A 23832-nucleotide genomic window follows, 5' to 3' on the forward strand; every position below is an offset into this window, starting at 1 on the left:
GTTGAGATCACAAGTGCCAAGAGTGTGCCAGGTCATCCAAAGTTAAAAGCCAAGTGGGAACACTCCAACTACTTGCAAACATGGGGTTGTTCACCAAGACACTGTAGTTCATTGTGCCACTAACGAATACTTGGAAGCTGGTCGGTGACCGTAATAAAGATTTACTTACTTGGAAGCTCACCATTTCCCAGGCCCTGCACTTATTCCCAGGCCCTGTTTTCACTTATTTGAGTGCCCAGTTTGGTCCAACCAGGACCTATCCTTATGCTAGTTTGCACGTCAACAATATTTTATCCTGGGAACCTGAGAATGTAGTTACCAGTGTTTGAAATTAGCCAGGCGCCAGATCATTGGATCTGGACTGTTTTCACACATAATACCCCACTCGGTAGAATTCTATCAGTGATATTTTATCTGCACAATCAGAATGAATTTCTGGAACCAAATTGCTTTTTCTGTGCAGCTGGAGCAGGAGTAGTCACCATTAAGAAAAAGAGGTCGAAATAGGCCAAGGATCAAGTGACTTTCTTCTTTATGTTCTCTAAGTTCTTAAGCTAGCTCAAGGTTGTCATCTGAACTAGCCAAATGTTTAATTGAGAATCAATCACAGTCAGTCCTTCATTTGAAAAATAAGACTTTAGAGCTATCTTGCCCCAAAATGGCAACTAGACATTCTGTTTTGGTGACTAACCTCAATTTAAGGGGCCATTTGGCACCTAGCTTAAGTTTCCAAAACTGATAGTTACAGTTCAGATCAGGTTATAGATAGGTGTCATGGTGGACACATTATGACAGCTTTGTTAAGAAGTTTCAAGTTAACTAGCTCCCAAGAATCTCAACTAGCCCACATGGCCACAGATGCTAGCGTCAGTTGTATCTGGTTTCAATGACAACTAGGCAATTCTTACTCACCACAGGTGACCAGGAGTGTGACTATTGTACAAGTCTCTGTTCTAAGTCTGCCAGCCAACTCTACAGTGCCAATGCTCTACTGCCAGTGCTCTACAGTGGGCATACAGTATTTCCCCCTTTTAAAGTCATCTGTTCCTACTTACAGTTAAGGAAGCACCATATACTAGTCATTGGCTTCAGCAGGATGGAGCTGTACATTTAAAAAGACAGTTTTAAAAGGTGCCATTTCCTTATGCAGACCTCCATCTGGGGTGTTCGAAAAGCTCAAAGAAAGGACTTGGCATATTATAACTCGTTCCTCTGAAAGCTGTGGCATTTAAGTACCTCCCTGCCCCCCAACCCTCGCAAATGATCTTCTAAAATGAAGCAAAAGTCATTAATAGTTTTGCCTGTTAAATAAGCTCTGCTCTTTGAGAAACATATACCAAGACATGGACGGACCTCCCAGTTTCTCCTGAACACAAGCCAAGAATGAATGGAATAATAGGTAACATAGCCTATTCCACATAATGTGCTAAGTGATGGCAGAAATTGAATTTAACCCAATATAGTCATCAATAAAATATATTATGGTTTTTCGGGTGCTGTGTGTGTGTGTGTGTGTGTGTGTGTGTGTGTGTGTGTGTGTGTAACTTCACAGCAAGTTCTGCTCTCTCCCACTGAGCTTGTATGCCCAGAGGAGAAAAAGACAGTTAAGCATTTCAAACAAGAGTTGAGTCATGATTTACAGATGCTGCAAAATGGCACGAGAGAAGGTAGCATATCACTTCAGACTGCAGGTGGGACGGTCGTGGTTTTCAAATGCTCCCTTGCATAAAAGATTCCATGCAAGTAGAAAACTAGCACAGCAAGAAGTGGGCTGAGAGAGGAGTCCTCTTCTTGCTATGCTTGGTTTTGGGCAGGGTTGTGTTTAGCGTGTTTAACCATGTTTTAATTTCTGCAATCCACCCCGGGACCTTAGGTTGAAGGATGGGTGATAATTAATTGTAATATTAGAATAATAATGGGGTGCCATAATAAGCACAGGATTCCTGCCTGCAATCTGAAGCATTGTCTTCTACCACCTGCTTCTTGTGTACGCCAGGCTACAAAAGTATTAGACAACCTAGAAATGAAGTCTTGCAGTGTTTGGAGTTTTTTTGTCACCTGAATCAGAGACATCTATTTACCCCTTGTCATTGCCTATTTGACCCAGGGGGAGGGGGCAGATCTACTGATGGATCTCTGCATGATTTCCAGTAGGTCCGCAAGCAACGGAAGTACTTTCCCCTAAAGTAGGCTTCCGATATGAAGGAAGCTAAGGAGGAGAGGACTCCCATGTGAAATAGCTGGGAGCTCAACTCAGTGCTTTAAATGTATGTTGTGAGTGTGACCTAACAGCCATGGCTTCCTCCCTAAGAATCCAGGGAACTGCAGTTTGTTGAGGCTGTTGACTTCGCAGAGCTAGCATCCTTGCACTAGTGTCCCCTGGATTCTCAATGACTGCTGAAGTGGTACAACAATGTTTTAAATGCATGATGTGGATGCTGACCTCAGTTAAGTTCTGGTACTGAAAGAAAAACTCTAGACCGGGGTAGGCAACCTAAGGTCCGTGGGCCACATGTGGCCCAATCGTCTTCTCAATCCGGCCCACGGATGGCCCAGGAATCAGTGCGTTTTTACATGAGTAGAATGTGTGCTTTTATTTAAAATGCATCTCTGAGTTATTTGTGGGGCATAGGAATTGGTTCATTTTTTCCCTTCAAAATATAGTCCGGCCCACCACATGGTCTGAGGGACGGTGGACCGGCCCAGGGCTGAAAAAGGTTGCTGACCCCTGCACTAGATTCAAGAGTGTGTTCAGAGGCACCCTGATCTTTAAAACTGCATTTCCTTTGCACTTGGCTCTTGTGGATCTATTACAAGGGTATCTGACAAGCCTGAGGTCTGCCCATGCCCGATTTATCCTAGCGTTTCCCCAGCTATTTTTGGACCACAACTCCCATCATCCTTAGCTAGCAGGACCAGTGGTCAGGGATGATGAGAGTTGTCGTCCAAAAACAGCTGGGGACCCAGCTTTGAGAGACACCGGGCCTACTAGTCCCCCTTACTCCTTCAACCAACCAGATTCCTTTTGCCTCCTGGACCCGTGTCAGGTCCAAATATTTAATTCTGCTACCTCCCTCCCCTTTTTGTGCTTGGCACGCAAGTCCCATTATGCCGAGGACCAGGCAGAATCTTTGGCTCACAGGAAGTGCATTAGTAATCACCACAAAATTATCCCTTAGTGACCTGAGGATCAAGGCCAATAGTTAACACAAACTCAATTAGAGTAAAAAGGATGAAAGAGACATCACTAGGGGCATAATCTTACAAAAAGTGATGTGTGAACATCTCCCCTTATTACATAAGTAATCCCTTTCACCACCCCAGAGGTAATTAGGCCAGTATTCAACTTTTAGAAAGCAAGGGCTGAAGCAGAAAAGACACCGAAACTGGCTAAGGGTTTGCAGCAAATTTTATGACAGAGCTGAAAGGGCGATCACAAGCTGCACTTATCCTCTGTGGTTGGAAAAGCACATTAAGCCCATCAAGGTAACCTATTATTTTTTTACCTTAAGACTCCTCCCAGCAGAGGTGACCGCTGATTCTTTTCTACTGAACAAAGCATATACAGATGTCTTTTCCATCAGCCCTCACAGATGAAGACACAAACACACCCACATGCTCTTATCTTTCAGCTCTGTGAGGCCTGCTGAGCTGTGAAGGTTATCTCTGATCTGAGCACAGCAAAGCCAGCTGCATGGCACTGAGCAGTCTGGGGACCTGTTTACGTAGGCAAAGGACCTTCTGCTGATGTATTCCACAAGCAACCCCCAAGGCTTACTACAACTAAGGCTCTGGAACTAACAATTTCACAAGGAGCCACCTTCTGCAAGCTTGATGTGGCACCATCATGCTTATGGGAGAAACAGATCTGACCCGCAAAACAATGGATAAGCTGAAAGCCGACAACCTGAGCGCATCTGTATGTGGCCTGGATAATAATAACCCTCCTCTTGCACAATTCTACCTGTGCATTAATATTATATTCTGAAGGCTCTCCAAGTCCCCTGCCATCAGAAGTAATGTGGGTGGCAACTAGAACAACCTTTTCCAGTAATGGCACTTTGTCTATGGAATTCCCTTACTAGGTTTCTCCTGCACCATTCCAGGTTTTGGGGCATGAAGAGAACATTAGACAACTCTCACACTGGAATTCCTAATTCTTCTGCTGCCATTTTGCTTGAACTTGACTTCTGGTTTTATTTCGTTTGTGTACTTAAACTTTCAACAAGCTTTTGACAAAGTCCTCATCAGAAACTCCTTAGTGAGCTTAGCAGTTATGGGAAAATAGGGCAGGTGATCTTATGGACCAGGAATTGGTTAAGAAACGGGAAAAAGCTGACAGTTCTTACAATGGAGGGATGGAGGATCTGGATTTGGGATCCTTTTTAACTACTCCAGGGCCCCAATTAAGCCCTCCAGGCCTCTGCCTGACCCTTGAGTCTCTCTCCAGGCCAGATTCCTCACTTGCCTTGCTTCACACACTTAAGCACGAATGTGTCTGTACCTCTGATAATTATTTTCGATTGCCTAGATAGAGGATAGCAAGGGGGCATGTGAGTTTATGTAGAATCTGGCCAACTGCACAAAAGTAAAGCAGTTGCAAGGAATTCAAAAAGGAACTCTCCAAACTGGATGAATCTATCTATATATAAATGTAGGCATTGCGCGCGCGGAGATCACAGCCTTTCTCCATAACTGCTGAACCGTAATGTAACAAATTTGGCCACAATGTTCCATGCCCATCAGGGAGGGATCTGGCATTATTTTTTTCCCTAAAAACCACACCTTTCACACCTAAAATAACGATTAAACACAAAAAAGTGGTGCCCAAATTAGACGTCACCACCAGAAGCTCTGAAAACTCCAGCAGCATCCAATAGAAAGGCAGATCACACCCTGTCGCCTCCAAAGCTGCACTGCCAGATGACATCACAAAATTCCACAGCAACCAACTGAACACAGTCCTTTTGCAGCAACAAGGCCCAGCTTTTTTCAACAGGCCGCAGCATTGCCAAGCAGGGAAAACTGAGTAGGCTGCAGCATTCAGTAAGCCACAGGCAAAAACAAACAGAATAGGGCCTTTCACAATGGGGGGGGCACAGGGATGAGGCACAACAAAGGGAGGGGGCTCACAGGGATATGGCACAACAAAGGGAGGGGGGACACATAGCCATGGGGGGGGAGGTAGGACCCTGAGTCAGCAAAAGCAGTGGGGGTGGGGACATTTTCAGGAACACGTGTGGGTGGGGGAGTCTTATTTTTGAAACTTACAGTAGGGGAGTCAGGGTTGGGACAGGGCAGATGAGGGGACTCTGAAGGGAGACTTGAAGGTCAATTTAACAGGAAAAGTTTGATTTAACACAAAACCCACAGCAACGCGTGGCTGGGCCAGCTAGTTGGGAAATAAAAATGGCAAACGCTGCTCGGTGTAAGCAAAAGTGAAGCGATGCACACTGGGATGCAAATATAAAAATCCTAACTTCACATATATGCTAATGGGGTCTGAACTGGCCATAAGAGGAGAGGAGAGGAGAGCTTTGGGTCATAGTTGTTAGCACAGTGAGGAACATACGAAGAGTCTTGCCAACGACCCATCAAGTCTAGCATCCTGTTCTCACGGTGGCCAAACAGGTGCCTGAGTAGAAAGACACCAAGCAGGACCTAGGTCCTATGTCTCTATGCAGCACCACTTTTCCTCACTTGTTATTCCCAGGAACTGGTATTCAGAGGCATGCTGCCTCTGACACTGGAGGCAGAAATAACTTAAACTCATCTTCCATGAATTTCTTTAACCCCCTTTTACAGTCATACAATTATGGCAGCAAATTCCAGTTTTAACCATGCACAGTGCATAGGACTGGGGTACAAAGCCTTGCAATACAAGGGTCCGAGGGAGGCTCGTCGAAATAAGAAGCTACTCCTGAGGCCCACCCTCAATAAGATACCATCTTGCTTGTATCCAGTCTACAAACATGTCGGAAGCTTCTGACAGGTTAAGAGTTCAGTGTCTAGCATACAACTTAGCTTTCAAACTGCAATGTTACTCAAATGTTAGAGGAGTGATTCAGATGATAAACAAGATGTTGCCTTGTATCACTGATAGTACCTTCAGCATGCTGCATGCATAGGTTCCATGCTTGGCATCGGTGCTTGTTCTGAGAGCTCACGTAATCTTTTCCCTTGCGATATTCTAATCAGTTAGTCCCACCAAGAAGCAGGTAGTATACAAAGTGTTGCCAAGGTAAACTTTTATTACTTTTTGGACACTTGCAGACTGGCTGTCTGAAACAGATTCTCATCTACTCACTCACACACCCCTCCTGAATTTAATTAAACACGGTGCTGATTGAGTATGTAGGCCAATTTTCTCTTGAATTAGTTTTAACCTCGAGTCAGAAGACATTTTGATAGACTTAAGGTATATAAAAAATGAGTTCCATTGTGAAGGACTATTGTGTATTTAGTCATGCCTCAGCATGCCATTTTAAGCCACAGTTCATTGAGTAAAGCCCTCAATTTAGTGCAGAGAAGAGTACAACATTCATTGTGCCTCTAAGCTTCTCAATTGAAGGGTGGGGTCGAGAATTGGGAATTTCAGATGCAACCAAAACATAAGAGGCCAAACTTGGCATTGAGGCAGCTACAATTGCAGGTACTGACAAAATACTAAAGGAGACGAACTTGAAATAACATTCAATACTCTCTGCTATTGGTCAATAGGGAAGTGAATCTAAATCTCAAATATCCTTAACTATAATCCCTCGTTCTCTTCTACCGGTAGGTTACCCATAATATGCAGCCTTCATGCAACTATGGAGCATTATTTATTTCATTTTTAAAAGACATCCATTATACCCAAGCACCACATTGGTAAATATACTTGTTCTGTTGTCTAAATTGATGATGGGTTTTTTTTTTCCAAATATCAATACGTGATATGCAGTATCTGCAGTTAGCACTGTATGTCATTAAATTAATATGTAAGGATGGGGCTGTGTGTGTTGAGTGCTAATAATTCACCCCTCATGTTTCCCTGGCTTAAAATTGTCCCCATTGCAAAACAGATGTGGGAGGCTGAAACTCTCCTCACAGTTCCAATTTGGGGGCAGGGGAGAATCTGCAGCTGTTTAAAAAAATCATGACAGATGATAAGAACTCTTATATCATCACTAGTTTGGTCCAGTGTTTGATATGAAATTGCAAACAAGGTTCTTTCGTCTGTGAGATATCTGAAATTGCTGCCATCACATGGGGAATCTATTCAAATAGCTGTTTTTAAAAGTGGGGGGGGGGAGGAATAACCACAGACCAAGTAAATCTAAAATACTACAAAAGTCGGGAACGAGTGTGCATGTGAAGTTTCACTCCCCATCATTACCATTCCCTTAACAGGACAACCCTATGCATGCTTGTTTATTCATAAGAAAATACCATGGAGTTCAATGGAATTTACTTCTGGAGCATGCATGGCGTTTTGAGCAGGAATATGTGTCAGCCTACAAATCACTTGAGGCAATCTACAAAAGACAAGTTTTCAGTGCTATCCCCCCTTTTTTTGTTGTTATAATGCAACCTCCATGTATTACCGATATCTATGGTCAATATCTGTATTTTCAGGCAAACAAGAGGTCATGCACTCTCACCTGTGGAAACCGTTTATGAGACTCTTCTACCCTGTTAGCCACCATATATCCCATTACTCTTATGGAGTCAACAGTCTCTCTTGGAACAACTTTGAAGCTGTGTTGCAAAATTGTATAGCTCACCACTATAACACTGTGCTGCCCTTTTCAGCAAAGCTTACTTCTGCCTTTCAACGCCATATATTCTTGCATTCACATTTCACAAGGTGCAATATTTGCAGAATACTCAGACATTAAATAATAATAAAAACCATGTTAAGCTTGAGATGGAAAGAGCTGTAGGGTAAGAAAGGATTTTTTGGGGGGGGGTTAGTCTGCAAATCTGTGCATAACTTACCTGGGAGCAAGTTCCATTGAATTCAGGGACACTTACTTCCAAGACAACATGTACAGGATTGCACTGTCATCCAGCTTTGAGCAATGAGTCCTCCCCACTTTGCTGGAAATCCCACCCACCTTTGTACAAAAGTGGAAGAAAACCAATGAAAAAAGCTGGCTCCAAGGCTCTTCATAGAAAAACTGTAAGGACCCTTCAAGTAAAACTTGGTAAAGTGCAATGTCCTCTTGAGCGCTTCCTTATCATTTACCAACAGTTAAGATGGCATGGGAGAGCTGCACTTTTTGATATCTAATCAAGTAGCTTCCCCATTCTCATACCGTACATGTCCAGAATTTGTAATGGCATCAAGAGTTTTATACTGTGCAGGAGAACTTTCCAATAACAAGGAGTTGTGTGTCACCTTAGACTCCTCTTTTGCAGCTAGAATGCTTATAGATTAGTCTGCTTTGTCAGATGAATTGGTAGAGTGCAAGGCCTCTTATCAATCACTTCCCATCAAATGTGTTGAAAGCCTCTACGCCAAGTTAGCCAAAAGGTTCCTAGAAGCCAGAAGGTGCTTCACCATCGAGTCTAAACAGGCTTACATCAGAAAAGAACAAGCACTGCCTGCTAGACAATCTTTAGATCATCCAATAGCACCTTAGGGGTTATCTCATGCCAAACTAGATCAGCTGAACTCCCACAATGCCTAGCAGTTCCAACTGTGGGAGTGTTGCAGCCTAGAGCTGATTTTTGGTTATTGGTAGAAACTGGTATTATCAGTTTGCTCAGTACAGTAGCCTAAACTTTGGACTAAAATGGTGCTTTCATGACCAATGTTTCCTTTGCAAGACTTTAACCCTGACAAATTCTCAGACAAAGGGACCCCTGACCATTAGGTCCAGTCACGGACGACTTTGCGGTTGCGGCGCTCATCTCGATTTATTGGTTGAGGGAGCCGGCGTACAGCTTCCAGGTCATATGGCCAGCATGACTAAGCCGCTTCTGGCGAACCAGAGCAGCACATGGAAACGCCGTTTACCTTCCCAGCATAGTGGTACCTATTTATCTACTTGCACTTTGACGTGCTTTCGAACTGCTAGGTGGGCAGGAGCTGGGACTGAAGAACGGGAGCTCACCCCGTCGCTGGGATTCGCACCGCTGACCTTCTGATCGGCAGGCCCTAGGCTCTGTGGTTTAGATACCCCATATCAAATTTTAAAAACAACTACTAATTTATTTTTTGCTCCTGTAAGCATTTCATATTACTAAGGAAGCATGATAAAGGATGCTCCGTGGAGCTTTATTGATTGCATTTGAGTGCTCTCCCCCAATTTTATGTCTCACTCTGTATGCTTTGGCTGTGCAGTATGCTAAAGAGTCACACTACCTTATGAAGATCACACAAAGGCAAATACCAATGGAAGTGTCTAGAGTAGGGTAGTCAGAAGTATATGCTTTACTTCTCAACTGTTCACACAATATTCCCAAGAATTTCCCCTCCTTATAAGAGGCATTGTGCTCAGTCACAACAAGCAAAAAAGAGGTGGTTTCAGAAGTCGCTGCTCTTGTGCTTTCTATAGTTTTCACTAATCAGACTTCATTCACTAGAAGCTATCAAACATTGTTTCCTGAAAAAGGGTGCGGGAGGGGAAGACAAACCATATCCCTGATCCTTTTTCTTTTTGCTTTCCTGTTTTGAGGAAGAGCAGCTGGAGATCACACTTTTTAATGGGAGACTATGTAGGACAGGCATCCCCAAACTGCAGCCCTCCAGATGTTTTGGCCTACAACTCCCATGATCCCTAGCTAACAGGACCAGTGGTCAGGGATGATGGGAATTGTAGTCCAAAACATCTGGAGGGCCAAAGTTTGGGGATGCCTGATGTAGGAATTCACTCCCATCAAAACAGGATGGGGCAAACCCTTTATAATTTAAGCAGCATGCATTGGTGTTACCTGCACACAGTATTTTGGACAGACTCTTCATCTATATGGGACTATAAAGACAGTTTCAAGATTCATAAGCATTCAGGCAGAGTTGCTTTCTTCTCCTCCCTACATATTAAAAATGGACAGGGGGCAGGATTAGCTAAGCCATGATTCATATAGCCACCACGTTTGAACCAGGAAGTTAGTTAGCTTTGACTGTAATTGACAGTGGTCTTTCTCTTCCCATGTTACCAAACCATCAAACTGTTTTAATAAAAGCCTTCGGCGCAAGTCAGCATCCCCAAGGTGGCTTGTAAGATGGAAAAAAAGAATGCAAACAAATGCATAAACATGGAACAACATCCAGGCTGAAATAAATCCCAGGAGATGAGATGAGTTTAGATACACTGCTGGATTTCCTTTCCCAAAAGCTCAATTTTTGAGCATTTGAGAAAATAAAGTTTGGGCGATCGAAGTCTTGCAACCAGTTCACCTAGGTGCAAATCTGAGCTAAACTTCATTCCTAGCCAACAGCCTACAACATTTGCTTTCAACTATGAGGTATGTTTGGAGAACATGGAGCACGGGGACTCCCAGCTACTAAAATCAGGCTCCCTATGATAGTACTAAAAACAGGCCTGCATGAAGGCAATCTACACAGGACAGGAAACTCCCATTCCTGGAGCTCAAGAACGTGTGGCAATTCTGCTTACCATACTGAGATTTCTCAAGAGTTTTAGTCTTGCACATTTTCTCAAGGTAACAGAAAGGCTAATCCAATCCACAAATTACACAACTTTACTGGGGAACACAAAAGCCAGCATTGTTAGATTGGTATGTTTCTACCACACTGTCATATGAAGATGTAATTATTTTATGATGCCATTTTGTTGGCTGGAAGACACCAAGTACATGCTGGTGTTTGTGTTTCAAGCTCCAAGTAACCCTCTACCTATTGTTCTGAGGCACCTGGGTTATGCTATGCAAGACACACACACACCCCACACTTCAGAAAATTTGGGCCTGCTTGCCAGGCATACAGTGATATTACTAAGAGAATCATTAAATTAAAAGTGTCCATTCATCAATTGAACTGTTCCTTTCACCAACTCTTGACAGCTTCTGTTTAGGTCCCCTGCCAACAGTGTCCTTTTGTGTTCCACAGGACAACAGGATAGTCTCTATAGAAAAGAATTCATAGACACAAATCTGACATTAAAAATAATGTATCATAGACTAGGAGAGAATTTCTGCTACTGATCTTAGTTGAACAAAGCAATTTATTTCAAAAGGAGACATCAGCACAAAATTGCAAAGTTGAATTGTATTTATTTGAGTCTGTATAAAGGCAACTGTTTCACCTCCCACCACAGAAAATCCCAAACTGACTGATTTGCTAGTTAGCCACTGCTGTTGCAAAAGGACACTGACCTTATTTTACAGGAACACATTCTAGTTCTGATTGAATAATCATTATCTGTACTCCATGCCTTTCAGCTCCCTCTGGTCCTACTGCTTACAACTTAAATCTCCCCTCATCCCTTACGAGTTGTATGCCTGCAACTGAAGACGAGACTTCACACAGGCACATCTGATGAAGCAGACTATAGTTCACAAAGCTTTTATGCCATAATACAATCAGCTAGTCTTTAAAATGCCAGGGTTTCCCAAACTGGGGTCTCCAGCTGTTTTTGGACTACAGTTCCCATCATCCCTGAGCACTGGTCCTGCTAGCTCATGGTGGTAGGAGTTGTAGGCCAAAAACAGCTAGAGATGCAAAAGTTTGGGAAACCCTGGGCCACACAGTAGCATGAGTGTGTTACCATTTAATCAGCCAGGCATGTTGCTAACCACACAAATACAATATAATACACTGACGGGTGCATATATGAAGGCTCAGAATTATGTCAAGTGTGCAGAACTCCCTAAACTACTATTTTCCCAATTAAGTTAAGCAGCTTCGATCTCTTCTCTAATTAACTGTTGACCGAGTTAGGCTCCGTCTGTAACCCTTGGGAAATTAACCTTTAAACGAGCATGAAAGTTGCAGAAGTGCAATGCCACTGCCATTTCTACAATCGCTAAAAAGGTTTTATGCTGTTATAAGTTTGCAATTGCACTGTGGCAAAATAAGGAAGAAGGTTGGAAGAATCTGGAGTTGTAAAGTTCTTAAGGAAATCAGCCCTGAGTGCTCACTGGAAGGACAGATCCTGAAGCTGAGGCTCCAATACTTTGGCCACCTCATGAGAAGAGAAGACTCCCTGGAAAAGACCCTGATGTTGGGAAAGATGGAGGGCACAAGGAGAAGGGGACGACAGAGGACGAGATGGTTGGACAGTGTTCTCAAAGCCACCAACATGAGTCTGACCAAACTGCGGGAGGCAGTGGAAGACAGGAGTGCCTGGCGTGCTCTGGTCCATGGGGTCACGAAGAGTCAGACACGACTAAACAACAACAAAGGTTTGAAGAATGAGGGAAGAGTTCATTTCTTGAGAGTGTAGAGAATTGGGGTAATTTTGAGGAGGCATGAAGACAGGGGAATAACCAATTTGGTCATTTATTGTACCCACATTCCACACAGGAACCTGTTTTGTTTTTTTAAAGAAACAGAATTTGATGGGGTGTTTCAAGTTCTTCCCCTGCTGCTTCTGGAACACTGCGGACTGGAGTACTGTTTAATAGAGATACCTTTAATATTCTACTGAAACTGATGGACAAGCCTTGCAGTATGTTCTCCATTGCACTATTATATTCATCCAGATTTTCAGAAGTCCTGTTTATTATCCAGTGATCTCCCCCAAATCAAAGGTAACTCATACTGGCTTCAACCAAACAGCCTCAGTCCTGTATACCTGAAGGGGCGTCTCCACCCCCATCGTTCAGATCCAGCGCCGGGGGCCTTCTAGCGCTTCCCTCATTGCGAGAAGTGAGGTTACAGGGAACCAGACAGAGGGCCTTCTCGGTAGTGGCACCCGCCCTGTGGAACGCCCTCCCATCAGATGTCAAGGAAATAAGCAGCTATCCTATTTTTAAAAGACATCTGAAGGCAGCCCCGTTTAGGGAAGTTTTTAAATATTTAATGCTGTATTATTTTTAACACTCAATTGGGATCCCAGAGTGGCTGGGGAAACTCAGCCGGATGGGCGGGGTATATATTATTATTATTATTATTATTATTATTAAACTCAATTTCCCAGGTGCACCCACAGATTATACGTACAGTGGTACCTTGCGAGACGAATGCCCTGCAAGACGAATTTTTCGCAAAGATGAATGCGTCTTGCGATCTGAGGGTGACTCGCAAAACGAATTCATCTTGCGAAAAATTCGTCTTGCGAATCACGGTTTCTCATAGGAATGCATTGAAATTTAATTAATGTGTTCCTATGGGCAAAAAAAGAAATTTGATTTAAATCAAATCCACCCTGGTCAGGAATAGGGGAAGCTGTCGTTCTGCATCCAGAGAGCGCCAGGACAGTTTCCCTCTCTACCAAAATGGTAGAACTTTACTGCTTCATCTCTTCTGTCCATAAGGAAGCAATACTGTACTGGATTTCTTGGTTGACTCCCAGGTAAAACAGATCTAACCATTTCAGACTCATTAAGGTTGCAGCAGTAAGGAGTCTTTCAGTTTCAAACACTACTCAGTCTGTATAGCTGGGCAGCTATAAAATGTCTAGTCACCACTACAGTCGAAATTATGTTTTAAAGGGAAATACAAGGAAAGGCTATATAGGCCTACATAAGGGTAAAAGAGATGGATCAAAGTCTAAAGAGGCCTCCACCACACCCAATACCCAGGTAATGGTGCCACTAGAAAAGTACCACCTTTCCTTACTAAGGTCCTCTGCTAATTAAATTCACCTTCACTCAAACCACCACGAAGCTCAGAATGCAGGGGGCAGTGGGGGGGAGAGAGAGATTCACAGCCACTTCCCATTTTATTTTTTTACAACCCAACTCTTAACAAGGCCACTCTACAGGAAAGGCACTTCACTGGAGAAATCAATGGACTTGCTTGGCAGCAAGTAAGGATTTTAGTGTGGGAATGTTCAAATGCAAATATAAATGGGGGAGAGAGAGAGACTGATTGATCACAGGAAAGATTATTCAGAGCCCAAAACTCAATCCTGGCATACTTACTGTATTTTAAAGACAAACATACTGTATTTTAAAGACAAGCCATGAGTATGCCAGGTTACATATAAACAATATCAAGGAAGAACAGGTTGGTGTATTATCTCCCTCAGTAAATAAATGAGGCAAGTTTGTTGCCCAACACTGAGTAGGAGGAGTCTGAAGGGTTGGCAGCAACTAAACTTCCAGTACGTTTATTAAGACCTTTTGCCAGGTTATCTGTCCACTTGAATGGGCAGGAGGAAGTCAACTTTCTGTGGGCATGACTCTTCCTGTGAGAAGCAGGATCACATTCAAGGAGCCTCCACAATATTTCAGCAAATCATCCCCTGCTCTTTGATAAAGCCTAACTAGAGTTGAAACTAGGCGACTTAAAATGGGGATGATTTGTAAGTGAGTCAAGTCTAGCTAGGTAAAGCTAAAGGGACCCCTGACCATTAGGTCCAGTCGTGGCCGACTCTGGGGTTGCGGCACTCATCTCACGTTATTGGCCGAGGGAGCCGGCGTACAGCTTTCAGGTCATGTGGCCAGCATGACAAAGCCGCTTCTGGTGACCCAGAGCAGCACACGGAGATGCCGTTTACCTTCCCTCTGTAGTAGTACCTATTTATCTACTTGCACTTTGATGTGCTTTTGAACTGCTAGGTTGGCAGGAGCTGGGACCGATCAACGGGAGCTCACCCTGTTGAAGGGATTCGAACCACCGACCTTCTGATCGGCAAGCCCTAGACATGTGGTTTAACCCACAGTTGCCAAGTGGCATGGCTCTGACAGATGAACTTGTTCGAGATGTGCATTCTACAAGCCAAGAGCTTAACCCTTGAAGCAGTTTGGGGACAGCAAGACTCCAGATTTATTACTTCTAACTTGATGTAAATAGTACTGGCACCAATGATCCTAAGAGCTAGTTAACATATGTGTGTTCTTATCACAATGGCCTGCTCTGCTGAGTCATGAGCTGCATGCGTGAATGAACCCTGCTCTGCCAGATCAGCAGAGAGAAATTTCATGCAACCTGCCAAAATGGCAAACAGAGGGATCAATTAACGCAACCAACCCTGTTGCCTTCCAGGTGTTTTTATTATAATTATTATTATTATTTATTAAATTTGTATACTGTGCTTTCATCCCAAGATCCCAAGGTTGTTCACAACAGAAAGATGCAAAGTGAGAATACAAAATGCGTAACATGACAGCATGGCACAAACAAGGAGCCACTGCAGAAAAGGCACTTTCTTGCGTTGCCACCTTCTGGACCTCTCATGGAGGAAGCACACAAAGAAGGGCTTCAGATGGTGATTGCAAAGTCTGGGTAGTTCACATGGGGAGAGGTGGTCCTTGGGCTACTGTGGTTCCTCAGCTTTATAGGTCAAAACCAGCACTTTGAATTGGGCCCAGAAACTAATTGGCAGCAGTGTACAGTAATATGCTCAAACCATCTTTCCCTGGCTGCTGAATTGCCCACCAGCTGAAGTTTCTGCACCGTTTTCAGAGGTAGCCCTATGTATAATGCATTGCAAGATGATACAGTATTTGATTCCAACTCTCTTCAGCCCCAGCCAGCATAGCACACAGTCAGGGACAACGGGACTTGCAGTTCAACAACATCTGGCTAATGCTGCTGGCTACCCATGGGGTTACAACACATCATTATCATCATCATCAAAAACTGTTTTAACTGATTTCAACAGAGTGCATCTTATATATATTTATCTCAGGTGTCAAAACATCAAGGTAGGAAGGTGGTTTTTCAGATACAGTATTTGGGACACAAGTCACTTAAGGCTCTAAATGTGAACATATAGAATTCATGCTCTCAACAATGTAAACCTCTTGAATTAGGCCCAGAAACAAAGTAGCAACCAACCAGTGCAGCTGGTTTTAGGAACTGTAAATAGGACTGTGGTCAATTAACTGGCTGCCGTGTTTTGAAACAAATGAAGTTTCTGCATCGTCCTCAAGGGCCGACCAAGATAGAGCATTATTGCAATAATCTAGCAGGAAGTTCAAAAGAAGTCGAAGCTGATGAACCAGCTATAGATTGACATGGCAAATCTGATGCCGGTTCCCATGGGGAACATGTGAGCATGTTATGTAGCATAGAGGGCAAGATGGAGCCCTGCAGTACGTCACGAGACAATCCCCATTGCCCTGAACAACAGGCCTTTCTCAAAAGAGACCTGAAGGCAGGAGCTGAACCACTTTAATGCAGTTTCACCCACCTCTCAGTACCATTCAAGAAGGTCAAGAACAAGGAGGGAGGTCACATTCCTCCATCTCTGTTCCAACAAATATTATCAACCAAGACAGTTTCAGTGCCATGGCCAGGTCAGAAACTAAATTGAAATGGGCCAAGATAATCGGTTTCCTCAAAGCATACCCAAAGGTGGGCTGCCACCACAAAGGGGACAGTCGCCACTGTGTGACACGTGTGATAGCTGATAAGAGAACCTCACTGGCCAAGGAACAGCTCACGGAAAAGACCCACCAGTTCCTTCTGCAAGGGAGAACTCTACCCTACCATTCCTGCAGTCATGCATTATTCACCCTCTAGACCCAGTCAATCTCCATCAGCTACTTCTAAGATGACAAGAATGCAGGTTGAGGGTGGTTGACCACACTTCTCCAAGCAGCTTGCTCACATCCTCAGTCAAAAGTGACACAGCACAGATGGAAAAGACAGTGCTCCAGATTCCTCATTACGATGCCTAATTCAAAACTGACGCAGCAGACTTCCAAGACTGTCGAAGCAACACTTAGCTAGGTAATTAAAAGCCACTTCAAAAAAAAAAGGCCTGCTAGAGAGGCACTTTCCTTGCCACTGCCACCACCCATGGTAGAAGGAAAAATGTGCTCTCACCTACACTGAGTCATGTTCAGACTGAAATTTGCACCACCAGTGCTCAACCATTGGCTCTCGTGTTTTATTGCATGCAGGTCAGTAGAGCACACGCACCAAACTCACTCTCTCTCTCTTTACAGTACTTACTGCCTTGGTTGAGCAATGGTACAGATCAATTTTAAGATTGTACAAGCGAAACAAATTAAATTTTGCACAGGACACAGACATGCTGTAAAAGTACAAGCATGTGAATTTCCAGATTTGTCAAAGTAGACGCTATGGGAGTGGCAGACACAAGACGGGCATTGTTTATTCAGTAGCGACATCTGCTGGTGCAGTGCTCAGGGGGGGGGGAAGATAGTATTAAGATTTATTCTAGGTTCTAGAGTTTGAATACTGTCTGTTTTCACTTACACACTAATGTTCTGTGGTTGTAATTTTCAAAGCAGACAACTCATTATTTTGCTTCGGATGTATAGCCGCCAAAAAAAAAAAAGTCTTTAGTTTTGTTGCAATTGTACAAGTATCCAGAATGATTGCCTGGAACTTTATGCTTGCTCAATTCAAAGTACATAGTGCCATTTTAAAACTTTTTGATGATGCAATTCTCTGTGCAATGTAAATAGGCAAAGGGGGTGTCAAGTGGCCCATGACAGGGAACAGCAAGCATCAGGTATTATGAAGATAGGGATGTCCGTTCAAGCTTTTAAACCCAGGTTACAGGCTTTGACTGCACAAGCCATAGAAACAGATTTTTAGAGTCACATGAGGCACAGAAAGAAGCCAACAGATTCTGAAGTCATGCAGTATTGCATCTGCCGAGAGCCACCAGTGCAGAAAGCTGCGGGTACCCAACAACTATCTATGCCCTCTTTTGATTATAACTTGTGGGACCAAGATAATCATTAAGTTTAATCCTGTCCGACACTAGGAAAAAAGTGTTCTTGAGAACTATCCTGTCTGCAATCTAGTTTTAAGTGTCATTTTATCAGCTGGTACTTGAACTATTTGATTAAACCATCTTAGAAAGGAGGGGGAGAGGGATATTACTTCATTTAGGCATAAAAGAGAAAATTCTTGCTTGTGCAAGCAAAAGGTGGGGGGAGAGAGAAAGAGAATCTCTTTGAAGACCTATTAGTGTTCTGCCTTCAAGCTTGGGTGTTGAGCAGTTCCGCTGTTTCAGGCATTTTGAAAACCAGAGCCCTGCCCCTTGTTATTTGGACCCTTGAAACAAAATTCAAGCTCCATCTTAAGGATCCAGGCATCTCAATAAGGATGTGAGAAGCTCTTCTTTTACCCCACCATCAGTCATGAGGACAAGCATAAAATTGTACAGTTGGAAGGGACCCCTGAGGATCCTCTAGTCCAACTCCCTGCAATTCAGGAATATGCAGTCGTCCCACACAGGGATCGAACCTGCAACCTTGGCATCTACTTTGCTTGGGAATATTATAATTTCAGAAGTGTAAGATTCTACACCGCTTGGGAACAAAGCCAATGGTAGCTCAGGTCAAATGGCTAGGGAAATGCAAGAAAGTTGTGTGGATGACTTTGGTCACAAAACATCTCCCAAGATCTACTTGGCAAGACTAAGTAATTGTGGTGGCTCTGTCAGCGCTCTTTCCCCCAGGCCATATAGGAAGAAGTCTGCCTACTCCAAAAGCAACCTCATCCTTTCAGTTCTTACAGGGGCATGAATTAGCAAAAGTGCATTTGCACCCATCTGCCTCAGTTCCAGAAACCCTTGCTCCCCTCCATGTGAAAAAAATTCAAGTCCTTCACACATCATCTGTAGGATTACCATGTGTCTCAACTTCCCCACCCATGATGGCACATCAGCGCCTCCAGAGTCGCCTCCCACAGAGAAGCTTTGTAACGTGTGAACTGGCACAGCCCGCCGTGCCTGCTTGCTACTTCTCCAGCTAGCAGCCTATTCCAAGGAAGCCCCTGTAAGAGAACCGGGGACTTCTGCACACCAAAAAGAAAAAAAGTATGATTGAACAACTATTTGGGGGAGGGGAGAGAGGGAGAGCCGCCGTTAAGGGGGACAAGGCGTGCCAACTCCTGGCTTAGGTAGCCGAGTTGCAACCTGCCCTTCGGAGTTAAAAAAAACAGCAACACACACACACACAAAAAAAAAAACAGGGAGCAAAGCGGGCAGGCCGCTTCCCAGAGCAAGGCAAATATCCGGCTAAGAACAGGGAGGTGGAGAGGGACGAGGAGGAGGGGGAAAGAAGGAGCAGGGCGGCAAAGAGAGAGAGAGAGAGAGAGAGAGAGGCGCTTTGAGGTGGAGGGGAGAAAAATTCCAATCAGGTTATGAGCCTCCATGGTCTGGTTTGAATTAAAGCCTTCAGGGGCAGCCGCGGCTCTGGAATCCCCCCGCCGACACAATAGGCTATTATTGAACCCCGCTAAGCTGGGCTTTTCGAGAGGGCTCTGCGCCCCAGAACCTGTTGAAAGGAGAGGGCGCACCGGGAGGCGGACGGCGCGGGGAGGGGGATGTGTAAGGAAGGAGGCAAAAGGCGCTTCGGTGTTTCCACCATTCCCAAGACACCAGCTGGAACCGCTTTCCAGGCGCGGGAGCGCAGGGCAGAGGAAGGAAAAGGCGCGCGGGGAGGGGGAGGTCCCGCGTTTCCCTCTTAGTTCAGGCCAAGAGAGGGGAACGAGGAGGACTGGGCAGCCGCGAAAAAGAAAGTGCTCCCGAGTCCACCGGAGCTCTGGGCTTTCTCTCCGCCGACCACGTGTAGCCAAGCCAAGCATCCCCGCCTGCCTCCCTCCCTCCCTGCCGGGGAGCCCAGGCGGCGCTCGGAAACGCTCCGCTCGCCTCCCGCGCTGCCTACTCACCGCCGAGAGCGCCTGCGAGCAAAAGACCAAAGCGCACAGCAGCCGCGCCGCGCTGACCGCCTTTGCCATCGCGAAGGTAGGTAGGTAGGTAGGTCGGTAGGTAGATAAGGCAGGTAAACCCTCGGCTGCTGCTGCTTCTTCCTCGCTGCCTTCTCGCCACCGGCGGCTGCGGAACCAAAACGCACCGAGACGGAGCAGGACGAGCTTCTTCTGCCTTCTGATATAAATCTAACCTTCACCTAGAGCCCAGGCCCCGCCCCCGGGCCGGCTGAGGCGCCGCCCCTCGGCCCGCCCGCCACGCCCCCTCCTGTGTGCTTCTCGGACCATAAGGAGAGCTTCCTTCGCCCCGCCGAGGTCCCCTCCCTCCTCGCTTTCGCCTCCAGCCGGGTCACGTGGGCCGCCGAACCCTGGCTTCGAACCCCGACGGCTCCGTGCATTTTGGGGAGAATAGCTTGGGACGAGCATGTGTGCAAAGTCCCCTCCGCCCCCTCCCGCCCCGGCTACGCGGTCCCTAGGTCCCTGTGTGCGTTCAATTAATTGCAAAAAACGCTAAAGGTAAAAGAGTGGGTCTCCAGCACCTGGGAACAATAAGGCGAAGCGAACAAAAGAGCAGGGAGTTACTGAGGGCGGGAGGAAAAGCGAGGGAGCCTCGACGCCTCGGAGGCTGCAGGCGCCTCAGGTTTGTGGCGCGCGACTCGGGGTGCCCCTCGTTTGTTTCCTGCGCTTAGGAGGACTTTGAAGTGAGACCAAGCTCGGAGGCTTGTTGCCATGCGCGACTGGAGAGTTCGCTTTCCTTAATGGCCCCACAAGACGGGCCGGTTTCTGAGGGCTTTGAAAGCTGGCGAAGTCACGTCTAGCAAAAGAGGCGGCTCCTTCCTCCCCTCCAGCTTCTGCTCCAGCGTCCTTTGCTTGTGGATTTTGCAAACATTCCCCTTCGTTTGGGTGACTTGCAAAGTGAATTTTCTATTTTTTTAAAAAAAAAATATTTATTAAATTTTCCATTTTAACAATCCAATAAAAACCACATTAAAATATTCCAAATTATGATGCACTCAAAAAAAGCCAAATATTCAGTGCCAAATTATATCTCTTTGGGTGCCTTCCCATGCTCTGCAGAGTGGATTTTCTAGAGGTGCAGAAGCTCCAGACCTGGCTGGAGGAGAAGAAATCTCATGGTAACACAATCTCTCTTGCTAGGTTGCCATGTTGTGGTGGTTGTTGCCTGCCAAGTGTGTTGTGCTTGGGAAAAGCTGCCTCTTTGGATAGGAGGTTAAATTGTGAGGAAAGCTGTGCCAGCTCAGCTGTCAGGTAACTGTTAAATGCGCAACAAACAGATAAATAACTGGAGCTAAGAGATGGATGTAAGGTTATTGGCAGCAACAGCGCATATTCAGTGCTCCTAAATAAAGCATGGCAGTTGTTGTGTCTCGCGTGAGCTGCTTATTTACGAAAGTCGGGAATCCTGATGCTGTACGATTCTATGATTCTTCAATAGTGTTCGAAATTGGCACATTTTGCACCTGGGTTTCGACCACTTGTGCCCAAGTGAAGGTGCCTGGGTGCCAGGATCTGGGCTGTTTTCACACACTAATGCCCCACCCTGTAGAATTCTATCAGTTATATTTTATTAGCAGAGTCAGTATGAATTTCTGGAACTGAAATGCTTCTTCTGTGCAGTCTGAGTAGGAGTAGTCATCGGTTAAGAGGTCGGAATCGGCCAATATATATGTGGACTGTCCTTGGATCAAGTGACTTTTCTTAATTAAATTCGCAAAGCTCTGAGACTCATAATCTGGGGAACCGGGTTCGCGTCTCCGCTCCTCCACATGCAGCTGCTGGGTGACCTTGGGCTAGTCACACTTCTTTGAAGACTCTTGGCCTCACTCACCTCACAGAGTGTTTGTTGTGGGAGAGGAAGGGAAAGGAGAATGTTAGCCGCTTTGAGACTCCTTCGGGTAGTGATAAAGCGGGGTATCAAATCCAAACTCCTCCTCTTCTTCTTCTTCTTCTTCTTCTTCTTCTTCTTCTTCTTCTTCTTCTTCTTCTTCTTCTTCTTCCTCCTCCTCCTCCTCCTCCTCCTCCTCCTCCTCCTCCTCCTCCTCAACATTGTCATCTGAACTAGCCAGTTGTTTAACTGAGAATCAATCGTAGGTGGACCATCATTTGGAAAATAAGGCTAGAGACGGCTTGCCCCAAAATAGCAATTACCGTAGTCATTCCGTTTTGGTGACTGCCACCTTGGTTTAAGGAGCCATTCGGCACCTTACTTATATATGTTTCTAACACTCTTTCAAGGAGCACTGCACCTTTTTCAGGGGAAAAACAAGGAATGTTGATATTATCGGTGCTATGTATTGTTCACTGAACTACAGTATTGGCATGTTTTGTGATTAAACTTCTGGTATGCAAATAAACTTTTAAGTATGGTTGTATTTGTTAGTTGCCTTTTTTTATACAAAACTAAATAAAAAAACACTGGTTGGACAGTGTTCTCGAAGCTACGAACATGAGTTTGACCAAACTGCGGGAGGCAGTGCAAGACAGGAGTGCCTGGCGTGCTATGGTCCATGGGGTCACGAAGAGTCGGACACGACTAAACGACTAAACAACAACAACAACAAATAAAAAACACAGTTAAACGAAAAGGCAGGACTACAAGTAATTACTGGGATGGGGGATCCTGTGGCCCTCCAGATGTTGCCGGACTACAACTCCCATCATTCCTTGCCATTTGGCCATGCTGGGTGTGGGCCGGTGAGAGTTGCAAATCAACAATACCTGCTCACTTTAATGCCTTGTTGAATTCCCAGTATTTATATTGAAATTCTTTATAGCTTTCATTGTGTATTTATGGTAATTGCGCTGTCAAAAGCACTTAAATTGCTGCCTCTTTTCCGTGAAGGCTTGGAGCGCAGTATATTTGTGTAAAATGTAGCATGAAAATAAACTGACAATGGCAAAGTGGGGGGGGGAGATATTTGCTCAGAAACTGAGCTGAAAACCTATGGGAGTTTCACTTACACCAAATTTATTAGGCAGGAATTCCAGGTGCAGTTTTATTGCTTCCAGATAAGAACATAAGACATGGCCCATCTAGTCCAGCATTCTGTTCTCACAGGGGCTGACCAGATGCCTGTGGGAAACCAGTAAGCAGAACATAAGCACAAAAGCACTCTTCCCCTCCTGTGGAATCCAGCCAACTGGTATTCAGAGGCATTACTGCCCACAAGCCCTCTCCTCCATTAAGTTGTCTAATGATCCTTTTTTAAAGCTGCTTGGCTATCACTACCTCCTGGTGGATCAGTTTCCATAGTTTGGTGATGCTCTGCACGAAGATGGGGGGTGAGACATCCTGCATAGGCTTATAGAATCTGTTGCTTTCTTTCCAAGTTGACTACAGTCATACCTCGGGTTGCGAACGTGATCCGTGCAGGAGGCACGTCCGCAACCTGCAGCGTTCGCAACCCGCAGCGCTGCGTCTGTGCACACGCATTACATGAGTCGGCACTTCTGTGCATGCGTGTGATGTCATTTTGTGCTTCTGCGCGAGCGCAAAAACCTGGAAATAACCCGTTCTGGTACTTCCGGGTTCGGCGCAGTCGGCAACCCAAAAATGTGTAACCTGCACCATTCGCAACCCGAGGTATGACTGTATGGATAGCTACACCCCCCTTTTACTATGTTAGAGAATAAGAGAGATGGGGAATGTTGTACAGCTATGCATCATGAATGTATTGGTTGGGAACCTGTGGACTTCCAGATGTTGCGGGGCTCCAACTCCCATCAGCCCCAACCTGTATGGCCAGTAGTTGAGGATGATGTGAGTTGTAGTCCAGCAACATCTGAAGGGCCGCAGGTTACCCATCCCAACGAAGCCTGGTTTCAGTAGAACCTGCTCCCTAATATGTGTAAGATAGGTTTACAGCATTAGGTTCACACATTGGAAGCTTGCAATCTGTATTGAAATAGTTCAGTATTAACAAGTGTAGCAAACAAGCTACAAGACCCAAGGCGTGGGCATGCCTAGGGAGATTAAAAAATAAATTATTACTGTACTTTGAACAACAGATTTTAATCCAAACTGTCCCCCAGTTGTTTATTGACCAGGCATGTTG

The 23832-nt window shown here is 45.0% G+C and overlaps 1 protein-coding gene across 1 annotated transcript in view; it reads right to left on the reverse strand.

Annotated features, from left to right (window-relative positions):
- The window catches only part of SDC1 (syndecan 1), a 31946-nt gene extending 12032 nt beyond the window's left edge, over nt 1-19914 (reverse strand). The window contains exon 1 of the mRNA XM_035110015.3: nt 19718-19914. Coding sequence (XP_034965906.3) covers nt 19718-19786 — 69 coding nt within the window. The 5' untranslated portion in view covers nt 19787-19914. The remainder of the gene's footprint in view (nt 1-19717) is intronic.
- Between the last annotated feature and the right edge of the window lie 3918 nt (nt 19915-23832).

The sequence above is a fragment of the Zootoca vivipara genome, chromosome 3 (assembly GCF_965207765.1).
Source record: "Zootoca vivipara chromosome 3, rZooViv2.hap1.1, whole genome shotgun sequence".
NCBI classification, from domain to species: Eukaryota; Metazoa; Chordata; class Lepidosauria; order Squamata; family Lacertidae; genus Zootoca; species Zootoca vivipara.